General features: G+C 51.6%; 1 protein-coding gene across 3 annotated transcripts in view; it reads left to right on the plus strand.

Annotated features, from left to right (window-relative positions):
- The window catches only part of CIB4 (calcium and integrin binding family member 4), a 99,014-nt gene that overhangs the window by 46,850 nt on the left and 37,360 nt on the right, over window positions 1-14,804 (plus strand). For 2 of the 3 annotated variants that reach the window (XM_073791523.1, XM_073791524.1), the window contains exons 3-4: window positions 880-955; window positions 6,966-7,062. In XM_073791523.1, the coding sequence (XP_073647624.1) occupies window positions 912-955; window positions 6,966-7,062 (141 nt within the window). In that variant the 5' untranslated portion in view covers window positions 880-911. The remainder of the gene's footprint in view (window positions 1-879; window positions 956-6,965; window positions 7,063-14,804) is intronic. The other variant, XR_012325779.1, reaches the window with a different exon arrangement.

Raw genomic sequence — 14,804 nt, forward strand, 5'->3', positions numbered from 1 at the left:
AGGGAGAACAAGGAAGGTATAGTGGCAAAAAGTAGATTGGAGTCGCAAGGTCACTTCCTTTAACGGATGGCGGGGTCTATCAGACTTCACTAGTGACAGGTTTAAGATTCCATTTCTGGGAGAGCTGAAACTGTAATTAAGTTTCAGTTTGGTGATGTGGGGCTTAGCATGAGTGACTCCATTTTGGGCCTGTTGTCTTGCTTTTAACATATGGTAATTTTGCTTAATATTTTGAGGAACTGCCAAACGCTCTTCTAAAGTGTCTGCACCATTTAACGTTCCCACTAGCAGTGTAGGAGGGCTCCAATTTCTCTGCGTCCTCACCATCCTAGTGGGTGTGCAAGGATATCTCAGTGTGGTTTTGATTTGCATCTCCGTCATGGCTAATGATGGTGCTTTTCACGTGCTCGTTCATATATATCTTCTTTGGAGAAGCGTTTATTCAAATCCTTTGCCCATTTTTTTAGTTGGGCTATTTGTCTCTATTGTTGAATTCTTAGCATTCTCTGTGTATTCTGGATACAAGTTCCTTCTCAGTCCTTTTTGAATCTGAAGAGACATCTAAATCAAGGTCAGAGCAGGGGTTACAATTTTAACAGTTGGTGGAGTTCGTTGGCAGGTGAGAGAAACCTTGCAAAGAATGCATTTTGTCCCACGCAGAGGATTCCTGCAGGGACGGATCCTGGAGGGGAAGTGTGCAGAACTGTCGGGGCATGCCTGGGCCTGCTCTCTGTTCAATTACACCCCTTTCAGAACCCCTGCCAAAGAGGAATTTGAGAGATTTGACAGGCTGGAGGGGGGTAGGAACACTTGCTGGTTAGTGCATTGAAGGCGGAATTGTATGGGTAATTTTTCTTTCTTTTCCTTTTTTTTTTTAAGGAGCATAGGCTTTTATTTCTTGAGCAGATGAGATGGCACATAGAAAAGCATTTCGGAATTACAAAGCGATGCAAAGGTAAGGTGATATTCTTATTGTTACTATTGTTATTTGTAGGAACGGATGAAAACCCTCTCTAGGATGACAGCCTGTGTGTAGGGGTGGAGTGGGCAGGGATTGGGGAGTGGGAGTTGTGGGGGGATAAAAGCTAAAGGAGTGAGGAGGGTAGCAGAGTTTGCAAACCTTGGTTACCTGTGTGTGAGATGAGAGAGAAACACCTCTGTGATTTCTGGCATATTCCTTTACCACCTGTCTAATTATTTACTTAATATTTTTCTCTAGATGGGCTCCTATTTCTTTTCATCAAACAGATATATTTAGAAAGGAAACATATCACAGGTAGAAATGGCAAACCTGCATCAGTTTCAAAAAGGAATGGACAGGGGCTTCCCTGGTGGCGCAGTGGTTGAGAGTCCACCTGCCGATGCAGGGGACACGGGTTCGTGCCCCGGTCCGGAAGGATCCCACATGCCGCGGAGCGGCTAGGCCTGTGAGCCACGGCCGCTGAGCCTGCGCGTCCGGAGCCTGTGTTCCGCAACGGGAGAGGCCACAACAGTGAGAGGCCCGCGTACCGCAAAAAAAAAAAAAAAAAAAAAAGTAAATGTCTCCCTCCCCTTCCCAGGCCTTCTCCCTGAAGATAGCCACTGTTCACAGTTACTTTCACATGGAGGCTTCCAGAAAAAATTTTCATAGATCTACATAAGTATCCTTCAAAAATTTTATCCCATTCATACTGTAGCACTTACCCATTTCTAGTGAAGCATCATACTGTCCTCGACCTTTCTTTTTAAGTTTTTATGTTGGCTAGTTTTACATACAGCACATAGAGACCTGCCTCATTCTTTTTAATGGCTAAGGAGAATTCTTTCCTATAAAAGATATATCATTTATTTTACTACCCCCCCCCATAATGTACACTTAAGTTGTTTGTGGGTTTTAATTCTACCAAGAATGCTATAGTAAACAAATATTTATGTATGAAGAACTTATCCAACAGGTCAGATTAAATCCATAAGAGAGATTTCTAGCTATAGAAATGCTGGGCAAAGGGTGGCTTTGTTTAAAATGTTGACAGGGATGACGGGATTGTGCTGTACCAATTTATTTTCTCAGCACTTGAGCATGAGTATGCCTGCTCCCCTCTCCATCCAGAAAGTTCAAAGACTCTCACATGGCCTTTGGGTCGCTAGGGCTCCTCACATGTGCCTCATGCGCCTTGCCTCAGGGAGCTTCTGGGGCCTCCATTAAAATGAATAAGTAAACTAAGTTCTCCATTAAAACTAGTAAGTAAACTAAAAAAAAAAAGGAAGACAAGGGAACCAGGAAACAGAGGATGTCAAACAGCGGAATTACAAAGATGACAGTGAAGAGAAGCCCATGATACTGGTGCATGCAGCAGGCCTGAAAAGCAATGAGTCCAGATTAGAATGAAAGAGTTAGGAGTTCCAAGAGTGATGCCCCCAAGAAAACAAAATGAACCTATAGGCGGTGTAATGTATATCACCGTATTAAGAGGAACTTTACAGTTCTGCAGAAAGTTTTGGGATGAAATAATGATAGAAACACTGAAGCCTAAGCGAAAGGAAGACAAAGTGATTATTAACTCTGGGAAAAACAAAGAGTCTTGCAAGAAAGAAAAATGTAATCACGTTGCACTAGGGAACTCAGCTGTGAGCAATGTTTGAATAATACATACATAATATGTAATAATATATACAAATGTAAAAATAATATGTATATAATAATAACATAAACACTGAATTTTGATTCAGGCAAATCATCTTATATTGGGAAGTTAGGGGAAGGAGAAGTAGTATACAGAGAGAGATAAATCCTCTCTCTTTTTTTTAATAGTAAGAGGGCACAAAATAAAGTCTATAATGAAAAAAAATACCAATAAACAGCAGTATCAGCACTGCCTTTAGAAATACTGTGCAAATATTAAGGAAAAACCAAGAGAAATAGCAAATTTTTCTTTTAAATGCCGCCTCTGGAGAGCAGGGGTAAAAAGGTGGTATAGGACACTGGGTATTAGTGATATTAATTGTGAGCCTTATAGCGCTATTGGCTTTTTTAACCTATTTATCTGTCTTACTTTGGTAAACTAGACTGGCATATATAGGATGCTACAGTTTTTGTAAAATAAAGTGTTATACATACATGCATATGCACACACACACAGAGAAAACCTTAGGAACGGGACACACGTGCGCGCGCGCGCACTTGCCGATCTTAGGTCAGCTCCTCGGAGGGGACCTGGGCACCGACTACATCAGCGTTAGTGTGGACGCTCTGTCTGTAACGTGAAGGGGCAGCTTCGATATGGGTGCCCAGCAGCACTTGCCGTGGCTCAGGGAGCAGATGGTACGTGATGCTCAGGGGAGAAAGCAGCTGTCGTGGGCTGCCACGGCCAAGTTGAGCCTGACTAAGCTCCGATCACTTCTGAACAATTTTCCGACGTCACCTCTGACAACGTGCTGTGATTTTCCTACAAACGTGACAAAGGAATGTGGCTTGGTTGACTACACTTGGATGGAGTTAGCCAGTTGAAAAAAAGTAACCAAGAGACTGATAAACAGTGGCAATCTTTGCAGGAGAGTGCCTCTGCCCTTGTTTAAATGCTTTCCCACCTGTGTTTTGCATAGGGCATAAAGGCCTGGTCACTGGATCTGCAGATGACACATAATGGGAGGGGCAGACCACATGTGACGGCTTCTTCCCCGTCCAGGGCTGCCTCCAAGAAGGGGTCTGTCCACCCTAAATTTCTAGCCTGTGGGAATCTTCTTTCACATCCCGTTGCTCTCTGAAAAGAGCAGGTCCCTTTCATCCTCAGCTTTCAGGTCAGCCTTCTATGACTTCTGGTTAAATTTGCTGCCCTAGAAACTCCTGCCTTCCAGATGTCTCTTTGGGCTCCGTGCACTGGCCCTCCAGGGCCCTCATCTTCAGCTGTGGCTCTAGACCCCGGGTCTGGGACCTGACACAAAAAGGGCACGTGTGGCTTCCTTTAGACCTCTGTGGCTGGGCCTGGGTCAGCCCAACTCAGTTTGAGCAACTGGGATTATGCTGTATCACTCAGGGATGGCTCCTGACACGATCTAGGGCTTGGGGTGGATCTGACGTGGGAGCCTAAAGCCTTGCCCCTAGCTCCTGCTCAGGCTGACCTGGCCATAAGGCCCCTCTGTCCTCTTAGCAACCTTGAGGTCCCCCAAATTTTCAGTCTCCAGGCCCTGTCCTGGCCGTTAGCCCCTAGTCCTCCTGGAGCACCAGGAGGTCAGCAGGCAGAGTGGTTACGCACTTGCTTCCTGGAAGCCAAAGGCTGGAGCTCGAGGCTCAGCTTTGCCATTTACTTGCCGTGTGATCTTGAGCGAGTTTCTTACCCTCAGGGAGCCTCAGTTTCCATACTTACAAAAAGTATCACATGTATCAACCTCACATGATTGTTATTAGGACGATAAGATGATCAAATCTGTGTCAGGAGTTAGAGCAGTGCCTGGCACAGGGATCGGCGCTGAGACTGTGGTAGCTGTTATTTTCATGGTATTATCACCTTTTTGCAAATGAGGAAACTGGCTCAGAGAAATGAAGTGATTCGCCCAAAGTCACACAGCTTGGAAGTAGCAGATCATAGGACTAAAAGCCACAGTTTTCAAGCTAAAGATAGGGCCATTTATAAAATACCTGCAGGCCGTTCCATGGGGCGAAGAACAATTGACCCCATGGGATGGGAGTGAAGCCCAGGTCGGGGAGCCCAGCTGGGGTGGAAGGTGTGGAATTGGAGGCTTTCTCAGTGCTGCCTGTATAATACAAATACAGAAGCATGTAGAACCTATGGGGCCTGGGCCCCATGCTAGCCTTGAATGAGAATCTCTAGAGCTGAGTACGGGTACTTTCACAAGCTCCTCACATGATTGTAATGTGGGACCCAGTAGAAAAAGGCTAAATTGGAGGGCCTCAGAGGCAAGGATTTGGACAGGATGCCAGAGAGGGGTCCAGAGTGCCTGCACTGGAGGATGGAGGGGGGTGAATGAGACTCATTGGACAGAGGGCAAACGGAGGCCCAGAGTGGACATGGCAGGTCCCAGTCCCGCAGAGCCCGCGGACAGCCCCTCCCCTTGTCTGGCCAGGTGTGGCCGGAGATGCAGCTTGGGTTGCTTGTTTTCTGGCAGGCGGGATGTGTGAGTTTTTCAAATGGCTTTGACTTTTGAGTCTATTAGTGATTAATTCAGAGCTCCATTTAGAGCTAGCTGATCCACATTTGGAGGAGCAGAACGTTTTGTGGCAGCCGAGGCGCAGCCACGATTCATCCGCAGGCAGCCCACCCACTTGGCAGCCTGGGAAGGCACGAAGTCTGGGCAGTGCCCTCTCACAGCACCCCCTAACCCAGAAGGCTCTTCAGGGTGGGGGGCTGGGCCTGGGTGGGAGGTGGATCCTGTAGAGGTGGGCAGTACAGCCCAAAGAGCCTGGCTTAGGGTTCAGACCCCACTCTACCTCTTCCAAGCTGCATGACCTTGGGCAGACCCCTTCAACTCTCTGAGCCCCGGTTTACGCATCTACGGAAATGATCACCCCATACCTCTCACGCAGGGTTGCTGGGAAGATGCAATGAGCTAATATGCTTGAATGCACTCAGCGCAGAGAGCTTGGGACACAAGAAGGGGCGTGGTAACGGCAGTGGAGGTTCCTCCTTTTCCCCCTGCAGTCCTTCTGAGACCTCCCTCTCTGGGCTCCTGGGGAAGGAGCTTTGGCGTCTGCAGCTCTGGCTTCACGCTTACCCCTGTGTGACCTTAGACAAGGCCAGTTAGTTTACCTCCTTGAGCCTAAGTCTCCTCGTTTGTAAAAGTGAGATAATGGTCCCTACCTTTCAAGATCGTTCTGCAGGTTCCACGAAAAACGTCCATGCGAGCTGGCAGCGTGCAGCAGTCACTCCCAGTGGAGGACCAGGGTGGGGGACGGCGGGAGTAGCCCACCCTGGGCAACGGCCATACAGGTGCCTGGACTCAGAGAAGTCTTAAAAATTAATATAATGTACTGAAAGTCAGTCTGCTTTTTATCACCCCACAACAGCAATTCTAACAATGATAGTGATCGAATGCTCCTTTGGACTGGGGCAGACCACTGCCAGCACCCCTTCCCCTTGTAGGCCACTGGACCCTCCAGGGGCGATGGCTTTCCTCTCTTCCTTGCTGTCCTTCGGTGTCCCTCCTCCCACCCATACTCTCCTGGAGACTGTCTCTCCTCCCCCATTTCACACCCCACTTCTTGGCTCTCTCCCCAACTTGTCGGTGTAAAGTCTCTGGCGACAGCTGGGGCCCCATACAAGGCTGACAGAGTTCATTCTCCAGAATGTGGACTGGGGGGGGGCCACAGGATGAGGGCTTCCGCTCCTGGCCGGGGGCAGAGTTCTCTCCTGCCTGCTTCCTCTCTGTGATCACACAGCCATTTCCCCCTCTACCTGCCTGTGCCTTGCAAACAAAATCCCTTGGAGCGGTGAGGAGGCCGCAGACAGACATTGATTATTGGATCGATGGGGACAGTGGTTCAGCCCCGCAGTCTGGGATCAGCGCGCTGGCCTCGGGTGGCTGTGTGATCTGCTGGCTGCAGGCAGCTGGGTTCTAATACTGACTCGGCCACACCCACCGAGCAACCTCTTTTCTCTGAGCTGAGTTGAGGGTGGGGCTGGCCAGATGGCCTGGGGTGGCATGCTGACATCCCCAAGGCCCTGCTGGTTTCTGCATCGTAAATGAGGGGCTGGAGCGAGAGAGGACAGAAGTCCCTTCCGGTGCACTTGCAGACTGTGTTCAGGCTGCAGAGCACACACTCACATACCTTTCCTCGAGCCTGGCGTATCTTTGCATCCACCACGGTGCGCTGGCACACTGGAGCACCAGGGATGTTTCTGGAAGGGTGGAATGATCTATAACTGTTTTCTCTGTGTCAGTTAATTCTGAGTCCCCGTCCTCCAAAGAGAGCCCGTGGGAGAGGGGGCCTGCTGGTCCCCATTCCCCGCCCACCACGCCTCTCTTCTTAGCATCCACGACTCCTTCCTGAAGCTCTGTCCCCACGGGAAGTACTACAAGGAGGCCACCTTGACCATGGACCAGGTCAGCTCCCTGCCAGCTCTGAGGGTGAGTCCACGGGGTGGGGTAGAGGGGGTGGGGGCGGCCTCACTGGGATCTGCTGAGGCGCGGAAAGCACTGGTCTCAGTGTCCTCACCTGTGAAATGGGTGGAGTGGTGGGCCGGCTCAGATTCCATGTGCTCCCTGAGGCCCTGTGCACTCCAACAGGCTGTGTTGCACGAGCTGCCAATCTTTTAGGGACCATCCTTGAGCTTTTGTCCCTGTTGTGAAAAGACTCTGCCCTTCCCCCAGGGTGCCTGGAAGAGCCCAGAGGTGCACGATAAAAGGGCTCCCCAATCACTCCTGAGATTTTAATTAAACTTTGTGCAAAGCATAGAGAGGTAATGCCAGGTTAACAAATCATGGCAGTGTCAGGCTTCCTGATTTTTCATTCGGATCTTGGCAGAATAATGGTTTGAAGGTGTCATTGTGCAGTGAGAGCCCATCTTCATTTCTGTCTGGAGGAAGACAGGCTCAGAGAGCTGTGGGCGCCTCTTTAAAGAGGGCCGGGGGCGGGGTGGCAGGAGGGGTTCTGAGGGAGAGATGGTGGGTGGGGGGGCCCCTCCGAAGTGACAGGCCTGTTCTAGGGCAAAGACCGAGAAGGAACAATAGCCTGGGACTTGCAGTAGAGGCTGGAACTGAGAAGACAAGGGAACCAGAAGGGGTGTGGGATCTCGGGGGGAGCTGGGAGCAGAATCCTCAAAAAGGTGACATCATTGGAGAACGTGTCTATCCCAGATGCAAAATGGGGAGCCTGTCCTCCAGGCTGTGTCCTCCTCACACACACAGCCCCGCACACCCTCACACCCGCAAACACTCAAACACAAGGTGGGGGACTTCTCCCAGACCTAGACTGAGAGGCAAGGCTGAATGGGGAGCTTCTGCCCTCCCCTCCCTGGACAGGCGGTGGTGTCACTGTTCAGTCCCAGAATATCTGAATGCTAAGCTTGGAAAGAAACTTAGAAACCATCAGTCTAGTCACTTTCCAGTATTCGCCACTCTGGTTTTATCCATCGGAAAACTGAATCCCCAAGAGGGAAACAGCTCATCCAGGGCCACATGACACGGCCAAGCCTGGAAGTCAGGCAGGACTCTGACCCCACGGCCGGGCTTGCACTTCCAATCAGGGCTTGACTCGGTGCTGACCTGTGTCTGGGGCTGCCAGGCGCCTTGGGGAGCAGCTGGCAAAGACCCGCCCTAGAGGGCTGGCACGGAGGGTGCTGCATGACCAGTGGCCCCAGCACTCTGGATGGATCCAGCACACCCTAGACACGCTTGGGGGCTCTGATCTGAGGCCCAGAGGAGAAATCACTGGACTAGGTCAGAGGGCTGGGTCCGGGCCCAGCTCCATCACACTCCACGGATGACACATCTCCCCTCTAAGTTTAATCTCTGGTCCGGAAAACAACATGCGCACCCTGCGCTGTGTAACAGACCTTGCAGGGATGAGCCATGGTCCGCTGCACCCTCCATTTTGCTCGCCTTCCTCTCCCTTTTCTTGGGGTCTGGGGTGGGGCCGCCAAGGCTGGAGAAGAATGGAGGAGGGGCAGATGGGCACTTGGGCAACAACCCCGGGTGGTCTGGGGTCTGCTTGGCCGCGGGCTCGTCATCTGGCAGACAAGGGCTGGGGGCCGATGCAGCAGAAATGTCAGGCTACTGTAAAGTGCTGTGATGTGTGAGGGGCTGTGGGCGGACCACCGCCCCAGGGCGAGGCCACAATCTGGGTCATCTCTGGAGCCCTAGAGCCCCAGGAGCTTGTTCACCGGACAGTGGCTGGGGACTGAGACAGGGTCTTGGGACAAGAGTAATTTTACATTTCTTATTTCATCCTTCTAAACGGTCATTATTTTATTCTATCCTACAAATAAAAACCACATCATTGCAGAAAAACTGGAAAACACAGACAGAAAAGCAAAAATATGGTAAAAATCATCACGTAGCCTACCTCAGGGTATGACTGTCATGATCATCTTGCCTTATTTCTTTCCACACTTTTTTTTTAATGTGGATATATAAGTGTTTATTGGGATCACACTGACTTTTCGCTTGTTGCTTTTTTTTTTCTTCCCCTTTTTAGTTTCTTTGTTGCTTTTCCAACTGGTTCTGAACAACCAGTACCATCTCATGAATTGAGGACACGGAATTGAGAGAACTAGGGGACAGGGCATAGGGCCAGGACCGGAAGAGCTGGCTTTGAACTCACTTGCTAGGCAAGTGATCTCAAGCAAGTCACTTCACAAAAGGAATGATTGAGGGTGAGGGGGAAGCAAATAGGCCCCAGCAAAAGACTAGGAGGGAGGGGTGCAGCGTGGAGCTGTTTTCCTGCAAGTGAAAGGCCTGGCTCTAGGTGCTCCCAGGCATAGGCATGGGTCCAAAGACGTAGGTTTCTCCACAGTAGAAGGAAGCACTTTTTAATCATCAGAGCTGCATGCAGAGGGAATGAGCTCCCTGTCCCTGACGGGCACCAAGCGGGAGGCTGGCCAAGCACTCAGCTGGGGTGTTCTAGCACACACCTAGGTATCAGAGGAGACTGGACTGCGTGCACTGGTGCCCTCCTCACCCTCCGGGTCTGAGGTTCTGATTCTACCCTGGAGCTTGGTCTTACTCTCCTTTGTGTCATCTACCACAGTGTGTCTCAGACTTTGGACTTCATAGTCCGATAAAATCCACCACCCCCCTACTCAAAAAATGATTATTTTGAGGAAGGACTAGCTAGAAATGCCAACTTTCCAATTTTGCCAAGTAAGGACTTAAAACATGTCTCCACAATCATCATTTCATTTTTAAAAGATGTTCATTTTAGAACAAAAACGTAAGAAGGATCTAATCCCAGAAGCAATAACAGTTCTTTCCACACACATCCCCTTTTGTTCTTATTTTTCTCCCTCTGTTACTGGTTGTCAGGAACTTTGTCCCTGATCATGCCTGGTCCTCAGACTAGCATCTGGGGTTTTAGATCCAGGACTCAAGTTTCCGTTTGTGCTTTTCCTGTCTTGGTCGAAGTAGAAAGCTGACTTCCCAAAAGGAGCAAGGAGAGGGTTGATGGGAGGTGGGGCCCCAAGTGTCCCCGTGTCCTCTACGGCCCCAAGGACGGGAGCTGGGTGACTCACCCTGCCCAGAACACATCTCTGGAAAAGCATTGAGAACGGGGCCCCAGGGAGCTCTGGGTACTGGTATTACTTGGCTCAGGGTCCTGACTGATCTGGGAAGAAAGTTCTGTTTTCTTAACTTGGATTCACTCGTGGAAAAAGTAGGTTGGTTAATATTGGGAAGCGTCTGTCTGTCAGCGGAGGGCAAGGCAACAGCGGCCTGGGCAGCAGAGGCTAGCGGAAAAGCCTGACCACAGGAAGGCCCTGCTGGGCCAGGACGCACTGCCCCTTTTTACCGAGAAGTTTCTGTTTTCTTTTTGTCTGCTGCTCTGTTTGGTGTATTTAGAAGTGAATTAGCTCAGTGTTTCTGTTCTTGTAAATAATGATCTTGCTTTCTGTAAATACGAATGAGGAGTGGCATGGTGTGACCCGCCTGGGTTTCTAGTTTCTGGGACCAGGACAGCCAGCCGCAAGACCTGGGGGGAAGGTACTGGGGTCTCACAGGGGGTCTGGTGGAAGCTCCCACACTGAACAGGGCCACCGCGCACCTCCGGCCTCTTCCCACCTCCCTTCCTGGGGTTCCTGCAGGCAGGTGGTCTGTGCACAGCATCAACTCTGTAAAGCGCTGAGAGGTTTGGGAAGCCGTCGAGGTGTCAGGAGACGTTCCAGGTACGGCTCCTAAGGTTTCAGCTCCAGCTTGGTTTCCATCTATCCCAGTTTTCCTGGGCCTTTCGGAGGCCTGCCTATATATAGGCTACTTAGAATAGCTTGCAATAAACTCACTCCCGTCTCTTCTCGCGTATATTTCATCTTCCTCCCTTTGCTCTCTCTCCTGGGAGCTTTCCTCAACTTTATCTTCATGTCCAATTTAGTTTTTCACTTCTGCCATCATGATTTTCGTTTCCAAGGGCTCGTTTTTATTCTCTGTTTATTTCCCTTTCTTTTAATAGTACGCTCTCATTTTTACTGGACGTAATGTCTTCTCTGATCTGTAATCCAAGGTGCTTCTTTCCACGAGCTTGTTTGGGTCACCATCTCTCATGTCAGAAGCCTTCCTTGGGTACTTGGTAACTGTCTGCTCATAATTAAGAGTGGAAGGTGTTGCTAAAAAGCTGTTTCAGAGCTCCAGTCTCTGGGTGGGGTTCGTCGACTGGGAGCTTCCCTGAAGGGTGAACTGAAGGGGCCATTTCTTGAGGACAGTCAAGAACAGGAGGAAAGTTCTGGCTGTCAGGATCCTGGAGCTCAGCTGGGGAAGAATCACTGAGGAACGGCTGCTATTCCCCCGTGTCCTCTCTGTCTTTGTGGGTCACGCCTCTAAAGACTGCTTTACTATAATTTTAGTGGGTATCGGAAGGGAATGAAAAGAGATGCAAGGGTTCAACCTGCTATCTTTATCCAGGATTGACACCTGCATTCCTGATGTTCAGTAATACGTTTCAAAAATGTTTCCAGAACACCCACTCCTCATTGTTGCTGAGTATCTTGAGGGTCTCAGAATCTTCTACACAGACAGCAGCTGTCCCCAAACTTTTCTCCTGGAGAACTCTCCACGTCCGACCTCCCAGATGCTCCGCTTGGCTGGTATCCTCAGAGCCTTGCTCCCTGCTCTCCCCTCCCGTCCCCACACCGCCCTGCAGCCCAGCCAGGCTGCTCGGGGAGCCCCCTCCCTCCCCACGGACCCCTGGGAAAGGTCACTCGTTGTCCTGTTGATTATCAGAGGGCAATTCCCACGGAGAAGAGACATTTTTTGGAGGCTGATGAATAGGGCTTCCCACACCCGGTCCTTATCCATTCACCCCAGAAGTAGTTATTAGGCATTTACTATATGTTGTATATGGAGTGAGGTCTTGGGGGCTTAGAAGGCCTTTTCTCAGCAAATTCAGGGATAAGAACCAACAGGAGAATCACAAACCTTGGGGGCTTTGCAGAGCTCAGATTCTCGCCTCCAGTGCCCAATGCTGGGGCCCAGAGAGGCTCACAAAGGCTACGCGGTGGGCGCAGTCCCTCCCAGAGACACCCAGCCCAAGACACCTTGGTCATGCTGTTGGCGTCCCCTCCCAACTTCTTAGGATGCTGAGCGGCTTCTGGGGCAGTCAGGCAAGTCTGGGCACAGCACCCCTCCCCGGGGGCTGGGGAAGGACCTCCCTAGCACTGTCCTGTGGCTGGGACAGGGTCAGGGCTCAGCACTGGGGCGCTGCACTCAACTCTCCCGGCAGCCCTCGGCTGGCTGAGTCATTATCTGCATTGACAGCTGGGGAAGCAGAGGGTCAAAGGGGGTAGGCAATTGGTCCGGTGAAAACTCTGTTATTATAAATGACCACCCTGCTTCGTCTGGCGGAGTCCCCGGCTGGAAGGGGTCCGAAAGGCCTTTGGGTTCTCTTCTTCCATGGGTGGTGGCACACCCAGGAAGAACTGGAATCCACCTGTCCATCTGAGAGGCGGTGGGGGTGGACGGATGGCAGCGACCGACCCTGGGGGTCTTCCTAGTGCAGTTGTGGACCAGCCTTGTCAGAGCCTTTTCATGGCCGCCTCGACAGATGAAAAATCTAAGGCCCACAGATGGGACATGCCTGTTCAAGGTCAAGGGCCCATCAGAGCCTGCGCCAAGGTTGGAACCCGCGCCTCCCGCTCCAGCCAGGCTATTTCCATGCTGCACGTTCTGAACTCCCACCACATCCTTGGGAAGCTCCGACTGAGGTTTGATCCCTATGAGGAGCTGGCCTGCCTGCCCCTAACATTCACCTCTTGGCTCCCATGAGCTCAGGGCAGTCCTCCGAGTGTACCACATTCAGCCAGAGAGCAGAGAACTGGACAAGGAGGGAAGGCAGCGGGCCAGGAGTGGGTGGGGCTGTGTTGCTCACCCGCGGCCCAAGCCAGGACAGCTGGACCCAGTGATAATCCTCGTGCTGTATTTAGGCCACTGCCCTGAACCTCCCCCTCCCCTGTAGATATTCTCCCTGGCTTGCTGAAAAAACAAAGAAGCAGATTGGATGGTTATAGCAATTCTGCTTTCCAGCCCCAAACGTCCACTGCCATTAGCCGAGTGCCTCTTGGTTACAAGTCCTGTTCATACTCTGCCTTATTTGCTTCTCACCACGTCTGTGAAGCACAGCGTACCTCCCCACACTACAGGCGAGGAAGCTGAGTCTAAGTTAAAAGCTCTATCCGCAGCCCCACGATTGGAAAAATGCATTTGCCTCCAAGACCTGTTTGTTCTCCATACTTCATCTACTAGGGAGGATGAAGTCAAGGTTTCCGAGCAGGCAACACGTGTGGGTGTGTGCATGTATGTCTACATGTGTGTACATGGAGCAGGGGGAGGAAGGAGCGTGGGGAGGAGCTGGCGGGCTGGACAGTTGGTGATTGAGGGGGGAATGGCTTTCCCATCTCTGGCTGGGTCACCTGCCGAGCCCACCCTTGGGTAGCAGATGACACATGTGTGCCTCGTGTGCTAGGGAGGTTTGCGCTTAGGTCCAACTCGTTTCGGGAGGGCGCCTCCCAGAGCCCAGCCTCTCAGGCTCCTGAGGCAGGCCTGGGAATTGTCGGATTCCCTAGTCCCCAAGCCAGGCCCCACCCCTAGTGCCCGGACTCCCGCGTGAACAAATGTTCCACTGAGAAAGGAGAGAGAACAAAGGGCCGGGCCTGGCCTGCCAAGCACCCCAGCCCAGCCTCCCAGGCTCCCACCCCAGGCCCACCCCCACTCACAGGGCCTGAGGTCACTCTGAGCCTTTCATCTCATCGGCTGGCTCTCCCAGCCCTCCCTCCCAAGATAAATACTGGGGGTGACCTGGGGCCTCCCCACATGGAGCTGGCCACTGCAGCTCTCACTCACCCAGGGCTGTGGGCAGGGCCACCTCTGTCCATTCAGCAGAGTTAAGACCGCAGCCGCCCTGCCCCGCCCCTTGCCATCCCAGCCTGCCCTGAAATCTGTGCTGTGGCCTCGCACACACATCATCTCATTTAATCCTCAAAGTTATCCTCACTTACAGCCCGCAAGCAGAGGATCAAAGGGGTCACACAGTTGATGAAAGGCAGCGGAGTCTCAACCTCCAGCACTCACTGCCCTCCCCCCGCCCCCTCGCTGCGCCCTGAGAGGGAGGGTCCTAATTCCCTGATGCGGAGTCAGAGGTGGGAGGGCAATCTGGCAGCTGGCTCCCTCCCCGCATTTTCAAACATCATTAGATCTTTTTCTGACAACTTCATCAGTTAGCAGGGCTCAGAATTGGCAAAAATCCTTATTTAGACATTCAGCCAAAGAATTAAGAAGTGGTTCGTTTCAGAAAAAGCTCAGTGATGTAGGCCGCAGTCTCTGCTCCGGCCTGAGCAGCCAGCGGCAGACCGATGGGATCTGGCCTCCAGCCTTGGCTGCCGCACAGACACCAGCAGCCTTGGGCGCGTCGCTGCTCTTCTCAGGGCCTCAGTTTCCTCACCTTCCAAACGGATGCGTAATGCCTCCCTCACAGGTAGTTAGGAAAGCCTGGGCGGTAGGGGGAGAGCCCTGCATGCTGGTTTTAGCTTTTCCCTCCTCTGGCTGACTGGCCGTGGGCCAACTCCCTCCTCCTTGGCCTCAACTTTCTATCTAGACTCCAGGGCAAGTCACAGGAGTGCCCCTAAGCTGGGGGCCATGGGGCTGGAGGGAGCCTGTGGGATGGCCAAGGGCAG

This window comes from Tursiops truncatus, chromosome 14 (assembly GCF_011762595.2).
Source record: "Tursiops truncatus isolate mTurTru1 chromosome 14, mTurTru1.mat.Y, whole genome shotgun sequence".
Taxonomy (NCBI): Eukaryota; Metazoa; Chordata; class Mammalia; order Artiodactyla; family Delphinidae; genus Tursiops; species Tursiops truncatus.